Below are 19,849 nucleotides of genomic sequence, written 5' to 3' on the forward strand. Positions count from 1 at the left end.
CAATGAGTCAGCTCTTCGCATGAGGTGGCCAAAGTACTGGACTTTCAGCTTTAGCATCATTCCTTCCAAAGAAATCCCAGGGCTGGTCTCCTTCAGAATGGACTGGTTGGATCTCCTTGCAGTCCCAGGGACTCTCAAGAGTCTTCTCCAACACCACAGTTCAAAAGCATCAATTCTTCGGCGCTCAGCTTTGGGTATGTCATTATCTGTGAGTAAAACAGATGGAAGGTCCCTGCCCCCATGGAGTTTATAGTACAGTGGCAGGGAAAAAAATACTGATAGTGGTAGAAAGAGATAATAGGTATAATAAATAAATTATATTAAAAGATGATCGACTTCCCTGGTGGCTCAGACAGTAAAAGCGTCTGCCTACAATGCAGGAGACCCAGGTTCAATCCCTGGGGCAAGACGATCCCCTGGAGAAGGAAATAGCAACCCACTCCAGTACTCTTGCCTGGAAAATCCCATGGACGGAGAAGCCTGGTAGGCTACAGTCCATGGGGTAGCAAAGAGTCGGACACGACTGAGCCACTTCACTTTCCCTTTGATGTGCTTTAGAAAAAAGAAAAAATTGAGCAGGGTAAAGAGGAATCAGGAGAATAGATAGAGAGATGTGAAGGGAAAAAGAAGGGCTGGTTGCATTCAGTTCAGTTCAGTTGCTCAGTCGTGTCTGACTCTTTGCGACCCCATGAACCACAGCACGCCAGGCCTCCCTGTCCATCACCAACTGCTGGAGTCTACCCAAACCCATATCCATTGAGTTGGTGATGCCATCCAACCATCTCATCCTCTGTCATCCCCTTTTCCTCCTGCCCTCAATCTTTCCCAGCATCAGGGTCTTTTCAAATGAGTCAGCTCTTTGCATCAGGTGGCCAAAGTATTGGAGTTTCAGCTTCAACATGAGTCCTTCCAATGAACACCCAGGACTGATTTCCTTTAGGATGGACTGGCTGGATCTCCTTGCAGTCCCAGGGACTCTCAAGAGTCTTCTCCAACACCACAGTTCAAAAGCATCAATTCTTTGGCACTCACCTTTCTTTATAGTCCAACTCTCACATCCATCCGTGACTACTGGAAAAACCATAGCCTTGACTAGACGCACTGGTCATAACAAACACCCTCTTCCAACAACACAAGAGAAGACTCTATACATGGACATCACCAGATGGTCAACACCGAAATCAGATTGATTATATTCTTTGCAGCCAAAAATGGAGAAGCTCTATACAGTCAGTAAAAACAAGACCAGGAGCTAACTGTGGCTCAGACCATGAACTTCTTATTGCCAAACTCAGACTTAAATTCAAGAAAGTAGGGAAAACCACTAGACCATTCAGGTATGACCTAAATCAAATCCCTTATGATTATACAGTGGAAGTGAGAAATAGATTTAAGGGCCTAGATCTGATAGATAGAGTGCTGATGAACTATGGAATGAGGTTTGTGACATTGTACAGGAGACAGGGATCAAGACCATCCCATGGAAAAGAAATGCAAAAAAGCAAAATGGCTGTCTGGGGAGGCCTTACAAATAGCTGTGAAAAGAAGAGAAGCGAAAAGCAAAGGCGAAAAGGAAAGATATAAACATCTGCATGCAGAGTTCCAAAGAATAGCCTTCTTCAGTGATCAATGCAAAGAAATAGAGGAAAACAACAGAATGGGAAAGACTAGAGATCTCTTCAAGAAAATCAGAGATACCAAAGGAACATTTCATGCAAAGATGAGCTCGATAAAGGACAGAAATGGTATGGACCTAACAGAAGCAGAAGATATTAAGAAGAGATGGCAAGAATACACAGAAGAACTGTACAAAAAAGATCTTCATGACCCAGATAATCACGATGGTGTGATCACTGACCTAGAGCCAGACATCCTGGAATGTGAAGTCAAGTGGGCCTTAGAAAGCATCACTACGAACAAAGCTAGTGGAGGTGATAGAATTCCAGTTGAGCTATTCCAAATCCTGAAAGATGATGCTGTGAAAGTGCTGCAGTCAATATGCCAGCAAATTTGGAAAACTCAGCAGTGGCCACAGGACTGGAAAAGGTCAGTTTTCATTCCAATCCCAAAGAAAGGCAATGCCAAAGAATGCTCAAACTACCGCACAATTGCACTCATCTCACATGCTAGTAAAGTAATGCTCAAAATTCTCCAAGCCAGGCTTCAGCAATATGTGAACTGTGAACTTCCAGATGTTCAAGCTGGTTTTAGAAAAGGCAGAGGAACCAGAAATCAAATTGCCAAAATATTCTGGATCATGGAAAAAGCAAGAGAGTTCCAGAAAAGCATCGATTTCTGCTTTATTGCCTATGCCAAAGCCTTTGACTGTGTGGATCACAATAAACTGTGGAAAATTCTGAAAGAGATGGGAACACCAGACCACCTGACATGCCTCTTGAGAAATCTGTCTGCAGGTTAGGAAGCAACAGTTAGAACTGGACATGGAACAACAGACTGGTTCCAAATAGGAAAAGGAGTTCGTCAAGGCTGTATATTGTCACCCTGTTTATTTAACTTATATGCAGAGTACATTATAAGAAATGCTGGACTGGAAGAAACACAAGCTGGAATCAAGATTGCCGGGAGAAATATCAATAACCTCAGATATGCAGATGACACCACCCTTATGGCAGAAAGTGAAGAGGAACTCAAAAGCTTCTTGATGAAAGTGAAAGAGGAGAGTGAAAAAGTTGGCTTAAAGCTCAACATTCAGAAAACAAAGATCATGGCATCCGGTCCCATCACTTCATGGGAAATAGATGGGGAAACAGTGGAAACAGTGTCAGACTTTATTTTTCTGGGCTCCAAAAATCACTGCAGATGGTGACTGCAGCCATGAAATTAAAAGACGCTTACTCCTTGGAAGGAAAGTTAATGACCAACCTAGATAGCATATTCAAAAGCAGAGACATTACTTTGCCAACAAAGGTCCGTCTAGTCAAGGCTATGGTTTTTCCTGTGGTCATGTATGGATGTGAGAGTTGGACTGTGAAGAAGGCTGAGTGCCGAAGAATTGATGCTTTTGAACTGTGGTGTTGGAGAAGACTGTTGAGAGTCCCTTGGACTGCAAGGAGATCCAACCAGTCCATTCTGAAGGAGATCAGCCATGGGATTTCTTTGGAAGGAATGATGCTAAAGCTGAAACTCCAGTACTTTGGCCACCTGAAGAGTTGACTCATTGGAAAAGACTCTGATGCTGGGAGGGATTGGGGGCAAGAGGAGAAGGGCACGCCAGAGGATGAGATGGCTGGATGGCATCACTGACTCAGTGCACGTGAGCCTGAGTGAACTCCGGGAGTTCGTGATGGACAGGGAGGCCTGGCGTGCTGCGATTCATGGGATCCCAAAGAGTCGGACACGACTGAGCGACTGATCTGATCTGATCTGATCTGACTACACAGACCTTTGTGGACAAAGTAATGTCTCTGGTTTTTAATATGCTGTCTAGGTTGGTCAGAACTTTCCTTCCAAGGAGTAAGCGTCTTTTAATTTCATGGCTGCAATTACCATCTGCAGTGATTTTGGAACCCCAAAAAATAAAGTCAGCCACTGTTTCCATTGTTTCCCCATCTATTTGCCATGAAGTGATGGGACCGGATGCCATGATCCTGGTTGCATTATTAAATATTAAATAAGGTAGTCAGAGGTGAGATTAATCAAGGTTTGGTTAGAAGGAGGTGAGAATGTTAGTCAAGTGGTCATCAGGCAGAGAATATTTCAGGCGAGAAAGCAGAGCAAAGGCTAGTAGGTAGAAGGATGCCTTGGGGAGTCAAGGGAGAGCAGAGGGCCCGTGCCACGGGAGTGGAGTAAAGTAGGAGAGCCACAGAAACGAAGTCTCAGAGGCTTGGAGCTCCAACTGCCTTGGGTTCTGTAGCTTTCAAAGATTCTGGCTTTTTCTCTTAAGTGAAATAGGGAACCACCAGAGGGTTCTGAGCAGAAAACAGACATGGTCTTGTTCAGATTTTATCAAGACCACAGTGGCTACTGTGTGGAGACAGGCTATAAGGAGCAAAGAGAAGAGCCAGGGAGATGGGTGAGGGGAAATGTGGTAGTGATTTTCAGATGAGATGGTAGCCATTGAGGTAGTGAGAAGTGGTTGGATTCTAGGTGTCTTTTCTTGTTTAATTATTTTTAAATGAACACAGAGTAAAACAAAAGTTTTATGTGTAAGAATTCTACAGATTTTAACACAGAGAGATTCATGTAGCCACCTCCATAGTCAGGATATATGTTTAAACTAATCTGTTGTCTTTTGAAGGTATTGCTGTGTAATTTGCTGATGGATGGGATGAGGGGAGTAACCTGAGCAACTAGAAAGTTGGAATTGCCATCAACTGAGATGGAGAAGATTCCTGGTAGAGCACGGATGATAAGGAGTTCAGTTTTGAGCATAACGAATGTGTCTATTTTGTCTAAATTTTTTAGTTTATTGGCATAATGTTGTTTATTTAACCCTTTACAAAGTGTATATCAGATTTTTATGTATTTTTTATAGATTATACTATATAAGGAATCTTTTTTTTTATCTCTTTATGCTACCCCTTTCCCAGTTTTGTCATACAGATGGTAGCATACCACAAACACTGTTCTCTATCTTGTCTTCTAATGCTATGTGGTGGAAATCATACCATTTCATACCCAGCTCAGAACTTTTCATAGAATTTTTTTTTTCTTTTTAAAAAAAATTTTAATTGGAGGCTAATTACTTTACAATATTGTGGTGGTTTTTGCCATACATTCACATGAATCAGCCATGGGTGTACATGTGTTCCCCATCCTGACCCACCCTCCCACCTCCCTCCCCATCCCATCTCTCAGAGTCATCCCAGTGCACCAGCCCTGAGCACCCTGTCTCATGCATTGAACCTGGGCTGGCTATCTATTTCACATATGATAATATACATGTTTCAATAATTCATGTTTCAAATCATCCCACCCTCACCTTCTCCCACAGAGTCCAAAATTATGTTCTTTACATCTGTGTCTCTTTTGCTGTCTCTCATATAGGGTCATTGTTACCATATTTCTAAATTCCATATATTCATAGAATTCACTTCATAGAATTTCAGTGTATTGTACTTTATCTAAACCAGCCTTAATTTATGTACCTTAATTTAAATTATGTACTTTAATTTATCTGAAAAATTAAAAAATTTTAAAGATAAATTATATACCTTAATTTATCTAAACAATCTTAGATTAATGGGTATTTAAGTAGTTTCTAAGTAGTCATTTTGTACATTGTGCATATATCTATAAGAAAATTCCTTAAAGAGTTAGGGGTCAGTTGTTGTTCAGTCGCTCAGTCGTGTCTCACTCTTTGCGACCCCATGGACTACAGCATGCCAGGCTTCTCTGTCCTTTACCAACTCCCAAAGTTTGCTCAAACTCATGTCCATTGCAGTCGGTGATGCCATCCAACCATCTCATCCTCTGTCATCCCCTTCTCCTCCTGCCCTCAATCTTTCCCAGCATCAGGGTCTTTTCCAGTGAGTCAGCTCTTTGCATCAGGTGGCCAGAGTATTGCAGTTTCAGCTTCAACATCAGTCCTTCCAATGAATATTCAGGGTTGATTTCCTTTAGGATTGACTGGTTTAATCTCCTTGCAGTCCAAGGGACTCTTAAGAGTCTTCTCCAGCACCACAGTTCGAAGGTATCAGTTCTTTGGTGCTAAGCCTTTTTTGTTGTCCAGCTCTCACATCCGTACATGACTACTGGAAAAACCATAGCTTTGACTATACAGACCTTTGTTGGGGAAGTAATGTCTCTGTTTTTTAATACTCTGTCTAGGTTTGTCATTGCTTTTCTTCCAAGGAGCAGGCTTTTTTTAATTTCATAGGTGCAGTCACCATCCACAGTAATTGTGGAGCCCAAGAAAATAAAAGTCCATCACTGTTTCCATTGTTTCCCCATCTATTTGCCATGAAGTGATGGGCCCAGATCCCATGATCTTAGTTTTTTTGAAGGTTGAGTTTTATTTTAAGCCAGTGTTTTTGCTCTCCTCTTTCACTTTCATCAAGAGGCTCTTTAGTTCCTCTTTGCTTTCTGTCATAAGTGTGGTGTCATCTGCCTATCTGAGGTTATTGAAATATCTCCCTGCAATCTTGATTCCAGCTTGTGCTTCATCCAGCCTGGCATTTCACATGATGTAGTCTGCATATAAGTTAAATAAGTAAAGTGACAATATACAGCCTTTACATACTCCTTTCCCAATTTTGAACCAGTTTGTTGTTCCATATCCAGTTCTAACTGTTGCTTCTTGACCTGCATACAGGTTTTACAGGAGGCAGGTCAGGTGGTCTGATATTCCCATCTCTTTAGGAATTTTCAATAGTTTTTTGTGATCCACACAGTCAAAACTTGGATCTAACACCTACAAATTTAGTACTAACATACAAATTTCAATGTTCTCTACTTTTATTTATTTATTGAATGCAGTAGTGGATTCTGGGTGAATCCTTTGGGAGAGAGGACTTACCTTAAGATAACATAAAATTGTTATATCCTAATAGTAGATGTTAGATCCAAGTTTTGATATTTGGGGTAAATAAAATATTTCTGCCATGCAATGAGTAGAAAATATCTAATTCTTCTTGTTCAGTAGAGATTTAGCCTTCCTAATTAATATTATTTACTAATATTAATATTTAAATTAACACTAATACTAATATTTAAATTAATATTATTTTCTAATACTGTATATTCTTTGTTTCTCTTACTCTGAATTTCATTTTTTAGTTTTTCATGTATTTGCAAGTTGAAAATTGATTCAAATTAGGACTTTTATGCATTATTGTGGAATTTAATTTCACACATTATAGATTTTGAAATTTATTGTAATCTTGGCTCAGAACTATTGTTCCGAGTCACAGTGTAATACAGTCTGCTGGTTGAATCTAATTAAGGTGTCGTATCACTTGCATGCAGTATGTATCTTTGCCTAGAATGTTCTAAAATTCCTCAGTTGGGAATAGCACTTCCCTCAGTCCTTGGTTTGATTGAAAAAACCCAGCAGTATTTGACACACTGTATGTAACTCTTGTTTAAAAGGCAGACTTTGTTTAGCTTTTGTGTTTTTTGACTATTCTAACCAAAATGCTAAACTGCAGTTTCCAGCATGGTTACTAATAGACTGAGTATTAATCTTATTAATGTCACCTCTCTTCATTCCCTATCACTGCATTCAAAGACAAGCATGACTGTACTCCAGGTCTGGGTACACAAACATTAAGGAAATATAACTAATTTAGTAAATGAAAGTTGAGTAGCTTGAAAGTAAAATTGCTTTCTAACAAGTATGGTTTATAATTTTAAAGGAAATGAGCAAGTTATCTCTTTATGAGATAATACTTTAGAATTATAGAGCTGACTCCAGGACTATTATGTGTTGGAGAGATCGCCTGCCTTTCTTAGTACTGTATGGAAAATGAACGATGCCAAGGTCACCGATATTCCCAGGATTATCTTGCTTACTAGCACACAAATCTTTTTTCCTTCCTCCCAATTGGTTTCACCCTCTGTTACCTGTTTCTTGCTCTCATTTGCAAGGTCAGCTCTTCAGTAAACAAGAATTGTCCAAAGACTGGATATAAACCAGGGTTAAGGGGCACAGGCTTGGTTGACACAGGGCCTTTTGTGGAGGTGCTCTTCCCCAGCAAAATTGTTCCTCTAAGGCCTTTGCTGTTTGATCATTTATAGATACATACTTTCAGTACTTAAAGATGGAACCTTTCTCCCTAGATTTCTCCCTTAGATTTTCCAGCACAGTACTGTACAATAAGTATTAAATCTTTCTTTACTATCTCTGCCCCTTTATTGCTCTGTCACAGTGTTTCTCAACTTTGGCACCACTGACATTTTGAACTGTATAATTCTTTGTAGTGGGGGACTGTCCTGTGCATTGTGGGGTGTTTAGCAGTATCCCTGGCCTTTACCCACTAGATGCCAGGAGCGGCCTCCAAATCATGACAATCAAAAATGTCTCCTGACACTGCCAGATGTCCCCTGGGGGACAAAATCACCCTCGGTTGAGAACCAGTGCCTTATAACATTGAATAGGTATTTCATCTCCCTGGCTGAGACATAGTTTCCTCACCTGTGTGATGTGGTTGGTAATCCCTGCCCACTGCACGGAGTCAAATATGTATACAAGTGCTGTGTGTGTTTTTGAGTACTGTGTACAAATGAGTGGTTGGGGTAAGCCTGGGAGCAGAACTCAGCTCTGGACTCTATTTCAGTGTAGAGGATGAAGCTGAGAATGTTAGGTCATGGTGCTGGGGCACCGGCTTCATGCTTCCTTTGTTGATGGTGCTCTACAGAGCTGTTCTGTCCAAATAAGGAAAGTGGGTGGGTGATGTGAGCAGGACTTGAGTAGTTGATTTGTTCTTACCAAGTAATCCTGAGATCCTGAGGCAGCTGTGATGGGGCAAAGCACTATTGAGAGGGCAGGTGCATCCTCAGAATGACTCTAGCCGTTTTTACTGTACTGAATATTTAGCACCCTGGCATGTATGGCTTTGGCCGCCATGCCATCTTTGGTCTGCTCTATTTCTCTGCACTTTGTAGCCCTATCTCCCACTTATTTTTATTTCAGATTGAATAAACATTTATTGCCTCTTGGGCAAGCCACTTTGCCAAGTGCTTTCCCATACATTCTCTTTTATTCCTTTTAGTGGAATAACCCCACATACAGTAATGGCCTGTAAGTAGCATCACTGTACTTGTTTCACAGACAGTAATAGTAGTAGCAGTAATAGTAGGGAAGGCAGCCTTAATAGTACAAGCTAGAAGGCAGTGGCACCCACTCCAGTGCTCTTCCTGGAGAATCCCAGGGACGGGGGAGCCTGGTGGGCCGCAGTCCATGGGGTCGCTGAGAGTCGGACACGACTGAGCGACTTCACTTTCACTTTTCACTTTCATGCATTGGAGAAGGAGATGGCAACCCACTCCAGTGTTCTTGCCTGGAGAATCCCAGGGATGGGGGAGTCTGGTGGGCTGCCGTCTATGGGGTCGCACAGAGTCAGACACGACTGAAGCGACTTAGCAGCAGCAGCAGCAGATACTGAGTTCTTAATTCTGTGCCTAACCCTGTGCTAAGTGCTTTTTATGTATTAAATCATTGAATGCTAGCAGCAGTTTATGGAGTTGATACTATTATTGTATTTCTTTTCCAGATGAGGAAACTGAGGCACAGCGAGGTTACATAGCCCACCCACACAGCTAGTAAGTGGTAGGTCCTACATTTGGATATAGACAGTTTGTCTCCAGAGCTTACTCTTAGGAAACAGGGTCAGAAAAATGACATAACTTGTACAGGTTCAAGGAGCAGATAAGACGCAGACTGGGATTCACATGCAGAGTATGACTCCAGGCTCTGCCTGTTTCCAGTGCACCAAGCACCATACATCTCATTCACTTGTCCTCCCTGCCTACCTGTGGGTAGTATTGCTTCTATAAGTACTAGCTTATAGCACAGCACAGGGGATCTATTAAAAGAGACTTCATGAATTCAAGTTAGGTTGATCAAAGGGATGAGAAATAAGAGGCAAAGGGAAACTTGGAATCAGCCTGGTGGCTCTTGTTATTCAGTTCTTTGGTCTGAAAATTCATTTTTATATCTGATTTATGTAGAATTCTGCTATTTTTAGTTACGAGTACTTGTGTTTTGGATGGTAGTTTTGGGATTTAATGGCATAACATTTATTATCATAGTTCTGGTTAGGAACTGTTATTTGTGTGTTGGAACAGACCAGAAAGTGCTGGAATCTGGAACCAGAATTGTCCTTGGCTGGGTAGGTGATGCTAGGAGAGAGGTGATGCAAGTAAGTTAAACCCTTAGGGGTGGTCTGTTAGTTTTCTACAGTTGTTGTCACAAAGTACTACAAGGTGGTGGCTTAAAATGGCAGATATTTATTCTTTCAGTTCTGGAGACTAGAAGTCTAAAACCAAGGTGTCAGCAGGCCACGGTGTCTCTGAAGGATCTGGGGAAACTCCTCTTTTGCCTCTCGCTGGCTTCTTGTGTTTGCCTGCAATCCTTGGCAGTCCTTGGTTTACAGGCGTGTCACTCCAGTCTCTGCCTCTGTTTTCATGCGGCCTTCTCTCCTGTGTGTTTGTGTCTCTGTGTCTAAGTGCCCCCTTCTTATAAGAATACCCCCCAGTTATTTTGGATTTAGGGCCCAGCCTAGCCCAGTACATCTTAACTTGATTACTTCTGCAAAAGCCCCTCTTTCCAAATAAGGGTGCGTACACAGGTTTCAGGTGGACTTAAGTTTTGGGGGGACACTGTTCAACCCTGTGCAGTTGGTATCCAGAGAGTAAGCAGTAGATGACTCTGCATCCAGTCAGCATGAGCAGAGACCCTCTGGAGTACATGGAGGTTCTGACCCGTGAGCAAGACAAAGGACACTTGAGGCTGTGCAGGTTGTGATTGGAGACTCAGATCATGACTCTGTGATCAGTGTAAGTAGATAGTAGAGTCCTAACCCCAGGCTGTCTCTATTTTCTACGGGACCCTGGTAAGAGCAAGCTATGGTATTTAAGCTACCAGGAAAATGATCAGTTTGCCAAGAAAGAGAACGTGTCAGGTACCCAGGGTTTGAATCATGAGAGACATCTGGATACAGGAATAAGGAAAAGCTGAGATAAGAGAGTGGGGCCAGCCAAGTCACGGCCTGTCCTGCTTGTGACTTGATGCTGAGTCCCAGCAAGGTGGCTGAAGCATCTGCAAATCCCCCCTTCCCAGGAATAAGCCTGAGCCTAGGCAGCACTGAACCTTCAGTGCTTGGTGGATGAAGGGTGGTAAGGAAAAATGAATTAGAGGCTTCTCATTACAATTCAGAAACAAACTGTCAGCACCTGACATTGGCATGTGTTTAGGTGCCCTGGCAAGGCATAAATAGGCATGGGATCTCCGGGTAGTAGTGAGTTCTTTAGATAAAGGAGAATGAAAAATTTAATAACATTAAATGTCATTTGTAAAATGAAAGCTCAATGCCCTTCCTAGGAAACACTTTGTAGGTCAACCTGTCTGTTCTCATCAGAGAGGCTGAGTAAGAGGTTGAGTTGCTTTAACATTAGCACCTTTTCTTTTTAAATAAATTGCTTGATAACATTTCTTTGAAACTTTGACTGTTTCTTTAACATAATCAAAGTCCAGCCTGTCATGTAGGTCTCAGATTCTGAGTGATCTGTACTGTCCATTTCTCCCCTCACCTTTAAGCTGGACTGATTCCTGTGAGAATTGTGTCCTAGACAGTTCATAAGGACAGAGAATGCAGTGCTAATGCTAGTTAATGGCTTCTCCACCTACCTGCCTCTACCGTTCCAGCCTGGTTCAGTTATTGTTGGGTGTGTGTGTGTGTGTGCGCATGTGCATGTACGTACATGCCTGCGCATGTGTGCGCATGCCCTTGTCCGGGGAGTTTGTAATTTCCTTGGTTCTGTCTCACTGCAGCAAAAATTTGAAGCAACGGAGGGACCAGTGTTACAGCTCAGTTTTATTTGGCAAGCAAAGGAAAATACATCCTCGAGGCATGAGGGCTGCTGCTGCTGCTGCTAAGTCGCTTCAGTCGTGTCTGACTCTGTGCGACCCCATAGACGGCAGCCCACCAGGCTCCCCCGTCCCTGGGATTCTCCAGGCAAGAACACTGGAGTGGGTTGTCATTTCCTTCTCCAATGCATGAAAGTGAAACGTGAAAGTGAAATCACTCAGTCGTGCCTGACTCGTAGCGACCCCATGGACTGGAGCCTACGAGGCTCCTCCATCCATGGGATTTTCCAGACATGAGGGTGGGCCGACCCAAAAGATGCGAAGAGAAGAGAGGCCAGCGCGGCTTAATTTTGGCTCCTCTTTTTCAATGTTTTTTCTTCTCCCCCTGAGCCTGCCCTGTGTAAATTGGGCCAGCCTGGAGGGCTCTTTGTTTCACCTGTTTGTTTCTCCCGTCCTTGGACCTTCCTTTGTTCTGTTTTCCCGGGCTTTTCCCTTCTTTGTCCTTTCGCCACCACCGTCCTGGACTACTTTTTCCTATTCTAACTACCTAACACCCGCATCTCCCTGGACCTGTAATAGATTTCTAATTCAGGATCCTTATTCAGGTAATTTTGTCTTTGGTTAGTTTTGGGGACCCTCTGGATTCTCTCAGACTATGTTCCTTAGTCCCCCATAGTTATCACAAACAATTGTGTGATGAATATTACTATTCATAACAGTAATAACTTTTTTATGCCAAATTATTTGCTTAGGATAAATTGCTAGGAGTGTAATTGCTGGATCAAAGATATTTGATCTTGAATGCTTTTTATACGTATTTCCACAGTACTCTTCAGAAATGTTTATACTCACATTGTATATATAAGTACTCTTGCCCCTAAACTCTAACATTGGATAATTTTTTTTGAAGTTTATCCATTTAGATCATATTTTTGTTTAAATTAATTACTTTTTATTACTAGATTAGTTGAACATGTTATCATGTTTATTGACCATTTAAAAGCTCTTGTTTTTGGAATTATGAATATTCTTTGTCCATTTTCTTTTGGAGTATATGCTTTTATCCTATTTCTTCATTTATTCAACAAATATTAATTGAGCACCTTTTATGTTAGGGCGAGACAATGTTCTAGATCAACAGTATAGACAAAATCCCTGTGATTTTTTAAAGAGTTTATATTCTAATGTAAATAGAATACATTAGAATATTTTCTAATGTATAAACAAATGTATGACATATTTATAAACAAATAAATGTGTTTATAAACAAATAAACATGTAGTATGACATATTTAAACAATGAATATGCTGGGTGTGTGTGTGTGTGCACAAAATAAATAAATATGTAGTATGACATATAAACAAATATGTAAAAAATAAGCAAATATGTAGTATGACAAGTGGAGATAAGGACTGTACAGAAGGTGCCTTGAAAGGGCGGTAGAGATGATGGTGCATGAGGATGCTATTTATATAAGGGTGGTTTGGGGAGACCTCATTGATACCACTGGTATTTAAGGGGAGACCTGAAGAAGGTTAAGGTACAAGCTCTGCTGATATTGAGGAAAGCATGATAGTGGCGGGAACAAAGTGTGCAAAGGACCTAAGGCAGGCCTGTGTTTGACTTGTGGCATGATCATAGTTTGATGAGTGAGGGAGAGAGTGAGGAGGTGAATTTGAGAGGTAGCAAGGAGTTGGGCCTGGAGCCAGAGTAAGGAATTTGGATTTCATTCTGAGTGAGATAGAGAGCCTTTGAAGAGTTTTGGATAGTGAAGTGACATGACCTGACCAAATGTTTTGAAAGAACATTGGTGCTGATAAGTAGAAACTAGACTGTGGGGAGCAGTAAAGGGCTCTGGAATACTATCTGGGAGCCTCTAGCAGTATATCAGATGAAAGAGCCTGGAGGTGTGGGGCAGGTAGTCAGGGGTTTCTGGATAAAATAGAGAACCGGTAGATTTGCTGATGGTTTGGATGTGAAGTGTGAAGGAAAGAGGTGCTAAAGATGGTCCAAGGTGTCTTCTTGTTTTTGTAAAATATTTGTTTATTTATTTGTCTGTGCTGGGTCTTAGCTGCCACACTCAGGATCTTTGATCTTCACTGTGGCATTGAAGTTCTTTAGTTGCAGCCAGCAGGATCTTTAGTAGTGGCGTGCAAACTCTTAATTGCAGCCTGTGGGATCTAGTTCCCTGATGGGGATTGAACCCAGGCCTCTTGCATTGGGAGTGTGAAGTCTTAGCCACTGGACCCCCAAGGAAGCCTATGATCCAAGGTTTCTGACCTGAGGAGTTGCCATTTGCTGTGAAGGGGAAATGTTGGAAGAAGAGGATTGGTGGTGATCTGTGAGAGCTCTTTACATGATAAAGTGGGTTAGTCTTTTGTCATTTAGGTGGAAAGGCTTTTTGCCTACTCAATTTGTTGTTAATTAACTTTGTTAGTTGTGTTTTGCTGTACAGAAATGTCAGCTTTTAATTTTGTCATCTGTTGATCTTTATAGTTTTTGGTATTGCTGTCATGTCTAGACAGGTTCTAAAAACGAATCACCGATGCTTTCAGTATTCTCATGGTTTTGTATTTGCATTTAACTCTTTAATCTGGGTGGAATTAATTTTGATGTAGATTGTGAATTACAGTTCAATCTTAATTTTCTCATACAATTAACCTGTTGTCCTAGCATCATTAAACAGTTTGTTCTCTGCTAAGAGAGATGATTCTGTCATTTCCTTTGAATTGGGAAAGGGGGGTGTGTGAAAGGCTGTGTGAAGAGGTACTGTTCTACATGTGTTAGTGTTTAGCAAGCCCCAGTCTTGTTTTGGTTGATGACTTAGTGACTGTAATGTCTAACAGGTTATAAACATTTGTCTCCTGAGTCTCTTCCATTCCCTAAACGGGTGGCTTTATGCAGTGGTAGTTCTTCAGTGATAGTGAATTCTGCCTCGTAGATGATATGTGACCTGTTTGTAACCACAGCCTGTGTCCAATTACCAAATATGCTTTTCTGTGACCTAATTTTGTCAACTGACAATTCTTCTGGGATTATAAACTAAAATTTGCTTTAGCAATATGAACATTGACTACAGTGTATACTTCTGGCCACTAATAATACTGTAGATTCCAAAGGCCTGTAAGATATATGTTTGCCATGTCTTAAAGTTGGGTGAAGTCTTCAAGCTTGGAAGTAAATCTCTAGCATGTTGTTAACTGTAGAAATTTTTGTTAAGGCTGATTGAACCTAAGTCTCTTTAATGCTTTTCTTGTTTTTTGTAGAAAGGGAAATATGACGTTCCAAAGTGGCTCTCTCCCAGTAGTGTTCTACTTCTTCAGCAAATGCTACAGGTAATCTTTGTTATTTATTTTTAAATAATAGAAGTTTATTGCAGCTATTTGATTTTAAGATGTCTGTGGTGCTACTACATTTGTACATCACCTTTAAAAAATTCTATTCATTATATCTATTCTGCAGATATTCTCTACTAGTGCTTTCTTTGCAAATGCAAATTTTTTTTTTTTTTTTTTGGCCATACCACGTGGCATGTGGGATCTTCCCTGATTAGGGATCGAAGCCCCATCCCCTGTAGTAGAAGTGTGGAGTTTTAACCCCTGGACCTCCAGGGAAGACCTGCATTTTTTTTTTAAAGACAGCTAATATATGTCTTTGGTGATTTGGTTTTTTTTCCCTTTTCTTGAGAATTGTCAGTTTAATTAGCTCTTGCTCCACTGTTTTCTGAGTTCTTGCTCCCATTCTTTGTATGCTAGATATATAGTGGATATGGAATAAATGCTTGAATGAGCTGATGTACAACTGAGTGGGCCCTTGATCTAGTGCTGTGGTTCACAAACTTTAGCATGTACCAGAATTGCCAGATGGGCTTATTAAAACCCAGATTGCTGGGCTTCAAATGGAAAGTGTCTGATTCTATAGATCTGGGGTAGGACTAAGAGTTTGCATTTCTAACAAGCTCCCAGATGACACTGATGCTGCTGGTTTGGGGGGGCCACATTTAAGAATCACTGATTTGGTGTAATGATCTCCGAAGGTGAAAGATAGGAGTGCTGAAGGCTAGTTATCCTCCCTACCGATCAATAGGCATGCCACCTAACCTGGTTCTGACCTGAAAATGGGGATTCTGAGCTTGGCCTCACTGCTACATAGTGTTATGTGGATAAAATGAGATTAATAGGAAACACTTTGAAAATATGAGTACCTTATTAGTGCAGTATGTTTTTCATTATTATGTATTTCAGTTTTCCATCTATTAAGCCATCTCTACTTTTTATTCAAAATTTACTTCAAGCTCACCCACCTTGATTAAGTAGGCCAGACCACCAAATCTCCATAATGAGATTGAAAACACCTCATCCTTTCTTCTAAGCTCCCCAAAACTTAATCTGTGTTGATTAATTTTCCTTTCCTCACATTTGAAAATTACAAATGGAAAAGAAAGGTATGCTTTTCAACTTGTTCTATGTGATTGTAAGCTCACCGGAGGTAGAGATTGCATATTCAGTGTGAATGCCCTGCATTGTGGCTGCTTGAATATTAAATTGGTGAATATTTCCTGTGAATAGGTTTTCCAGCAAAAGACTATTACATCATACAATAGATTGACTGAACTTCATGAATAATGTCCATACCAATGAAGTTCATGTTTGTTAAACATTTATCTTCTAAGCCGTGTTGGTTGCTATAGTTCTCTTGCTTCTATTCCCTTTTTAAAAGAATTTATTCCAAGGCCATTTTAAGGTCTTTGACAGCATTTTTGTGATGATAAAAGTTTACATCTGTTTTGATGATTTTTGAGTTCTCAGGAGAAAAAGGTGTTCTATGCTCTCTATTTGAAATGTTAATCTCCAGCTACCTCTCAATGGCCACTAGGTGGACCCAAAGAAACGGATTGCTATGAGAAATCTCTTGAACCACCCCTGGATCATGCACGATTACAACTGTCCTGTTGAGTGGCAAAGCAAGGCTCCTGTAAGTAGAATTAAAAAACAAACAAAAAACTTTGTGTGGATTCAGGATGTACAGTGATGTGTTCTAAGTATAAAAGAAAATATATTTTGTAGACTTATTCGTCAGATTGCTGTTTGGGAGACTGTAACTGAATTATACATTCACCTGTTAATCTCTCGGACGGTGATGCCTAACCAGGCCGGCACATGAGAATCACAAGGACCTTAAAAAGTGCCTGTGCCCCCTCCCACAATGATCAGTGGATATTTGAAAAAGCTCCCGGGTCTCTCTCACATAGTCAGGATTGTGAACAGTGCTCTGAGAATCTTGGGCGGGTTACTTAACTTTTCCAAACCTGTATATTCGTCTGTAAAAAGTAGGTTAAACCTGTTCTTTGTCTACTTCCCAGAGTAGTTAGAAGGTTGCAGTGGTTCTCATACTTTTAAGTCTGAGGCCCCCTTTATGTTCTTAATGTATTAAAATATTTATTTGATTCACTTAAAAGTAACAGTACTATACCTGTTACAGTTTATCACAAATAAATATTTTTATTAAAAATGACTATTTAAAAAATAAATGTGGTGGGAAGAATAGCATTGTTTTACATCTTTGCAAGTTTCTTTAAAGTTTAGCTTAAATGAAGGCACTTGGATCTCACCTGCTTCTGCATTGTCTGTTTTGTTATGTTGTTTTGATTGGAGATCCTCCAGGGTCTGTAGACCACACCACACCCCAAGAACTGGTTTAATATATATATAGGAAAGAGCCTTAACACAGAGTGCTATGCAAGTTTAAGCAATTATATTAACAAATATTCCTACATTACTGTTTTAAAAATATTTTTTAACAAATGGAAGTTTAAACTTGATAACAATGTGAGCTTTACTAAAGAATATGTGTAATTGAAAAAATTATAGTTAATTTAAAATATTGTTAGTTTTAGATATACAGCAAAGTGATTCAGTTATGCATATATATATATTTAAAATTATTTTCCATTATAGGTTATTATAAGATATTGACTGATAGTTCCCTGTATTACAGAGTAAATCTTTACAGTTTATTTTATGTAAGGGATAGCCACATTTTGTATATTAATGAACTATTGCTACATTAAAAAAAAAACAAATTTAGTGATTTAAAACAATAATAATTTACATTTTCTGTGGATCAGTAATTCGGGGCTCAGCTGGGCTGTTCTTGTGTGGGTCTTACCTGAGGTCACTCGTGTGGCTGCAGTCAACTGGCGACTCTAACATGGCTGGATTGTGTAAGATTCACTCAAAAGACCAGCTGTTGGGACTGCCCTGGTGCTTCAGTGGTTAAGACTCCATGCTTCTATTGCAGGAAGCACAGTTTTGATCCCTGGTCAAGGAACTAAGATCCCACATGTGACATAGCGTGGCCAAAAAAACCCCCAGCTGTTTATGCTGGTTATTTGTTGGTCACATTGTGTCCGCAGGCTGCTCTGGGCTTCTTGATATGGTGGCTGGATTCCAAAAGAAGCAAGAAAGTGGGCAAGCCCTAACACTCAAGCATTTTTCAAGCCTCTGCTTTCATTGTACTTACTAATGTCTGGCCAAAGCAAGCCACAAGGCAAAACCCAGAGCCAGTATGGAAGGCGTAGGCATCAAAGTTGGTACAATTCTTATCCCCTTTTCATAGACAAGGAAATCAATAAGTTAAACATAACTATTTAAGAAATATAGTGAGAAGAGCAGCACTGCTTTATGTCTTTGAAAATTTCTTTAAAGTCTAGCTTAATAGAAGATACTTGGGTATTCATCTGCTTCTACACTGTGTTTTGATACATTGTTTTGGTTAAAGCATATGAGGAAAAGGTAGCCTCACACAGGTGTGTGGTTAGAAAAACATTTTAATGCTTTAAGGAGAAGTGTTTTAATAGCCTTATCAGATAATTGGGGATGTTTTTGGTAATCTGAGATGTCTACAGTGAAGTGGAGTTTGTGCCTGGGTCAACAGAATAGTTTGGAGACACGCCACATTGTAGACCTGATACAGCTGTAGGGTATTTGCTTTCTGGAAGAATCACACCAATAAATATAAATACTTGGAAAAATAGGCTGTTTGTTTTTAACCCCTTCTCACTAGTCTATCCCCTATTAGGACCACACAGCCTGATCTGAAATCCCTCCTGATTCTCCTGTGATTGTCAGTCTCTGAAATTTCTCTTCTCCCTTTTTCCTTTCACCCTTTAAGACATCTTCAGTATCTACTGAGCAAACACAATTAGAGCAGCAGCTTAATGCTAATAACTGAGAGCCTACAAACAGCAGAACGTATGCTCTCCTAGCAGTGTGGCAGCAGGGCCGGGGGGCTATGCTGTGCCCCTTGCGGGATGGTGACCATGTGTGGTGCCAATGCCTGTGTTCAGCCATTGGGGGTCATCATTTCTCCATGTGTGGGAGGGCTCTGCATGTCTTCTCAGCCGTGATCCTTAACAGGGGAGGATATGCTACTGTTTGCAATAGAATAGATGCCAAAATGAAGAAAGTCTCTAATTTCAACAGCACGAAGATTATTTTAAATTGGGGCATTGTATAAAGTAAGATACATAGTTTTGAGGTTTTGAGTGTTCTGAAAATGTATATGATTTCCCTTACATATTAGTATAATAATTGCTCATATATATTGAATACTTACTATAATAGAAAAGTGTGCTGTTATAGTACTATAGTATAATAATAGAGCCCTTAGGATACTACCCTTAAGGGCTTTATGTTTTTAACTCTTTTAATTCATTTAACCCTCATACAAACCCTCTGAAGTGGGTACTGTTATTGTCCCCATTTGCAAATGAAGCAGTTGAACACAGAATCATGAGATAACTTGCCCAACGTCAAAGAACTAGTAAGTGTAGAACCAGGATCTTAACCCAAACAGAAGGGCTCCAGAACATAATGGATCTGACAGGTCAACAGTTGAAACTCAGGTCCTGTATTCTGTGTAGCCGTAGCCTCTGTGATGAGCGTTACTTGTCTGGTTTCTGTTGGAATAGCTATTGGAACAGAGTCTCAGAGAGGTGGCATTGTGGTGTGGTAGGAAGAACCCTAGGCTAAGGGTGAAAAATGCCCATCTTGAGCAAATGGCATAAATTTTTCTGAGTCTGCATTTTCTCACCTCTAATGTGGGTATTCTAATGTCAGTCTCTTCTGTATGTTTGGATTATGTTTTGTCATTTATAGAAAGCTTTAAATGTAATGTCATTCATCTGTTACATCTGCCTTACTGAGCTATTGCAGGGATTAAATGAGTTATATACAGGAGAGCTATGAGGGATTATTGCTTTTTGAAGTATTCTCTTGTCTGCCTCAATATTGTCTTTCATCAAGGGTGAGCTATAAAAAATAATTCAGATTTACTTGGATATTTAAGGTAGAGATGCT

General features: G+C 40.4%; 1 protein-coding gene across 2 annotated transcripts in view; it reads left to right on the forward strand.

Moving 5' to 3' along the window:
* MELK (maternal embryonic leucine zipper kinase) overlaps window positions 1-19,849 on the forward strand; it is a 72,823-nt gene that overhangs the window by 21,745 nt on the left and 31,229 nt on the right. For both annotated transcript variants that reach the window (XM_055578545.1, XM_055578544.1), the window contains 2 exons: window positions 14,756-14,824; window positions 16,365-16,463. In XM_055578545.1, the coding sequence (XP_055434520.1) occupies window positions 14,756-14,824; window positions 16,365-16,463 (168 nt within the window). The remainder of the gene's footprint in view (window positions 1-14,755; window positions 14,825-16,364; window positions 16,464-19,849) is intronic.

Source organism: Bubalus kerabau, chromosome 4 (genome assembly GCF_029407905.1).
Source record: "Bubalus kerabau isolate K-KA32 ecotype Philippines breed swamp buffalo chromosome 4, PCC_UOA_SB_1v2, whole genome shotgun sequence".
NCBI classification, from domain to species: Eukaryota; Metazoa; Chordata; class Mammalia; order Artiodactyla; family Bovidae; genus Bubalus; species Bubalus kerabau.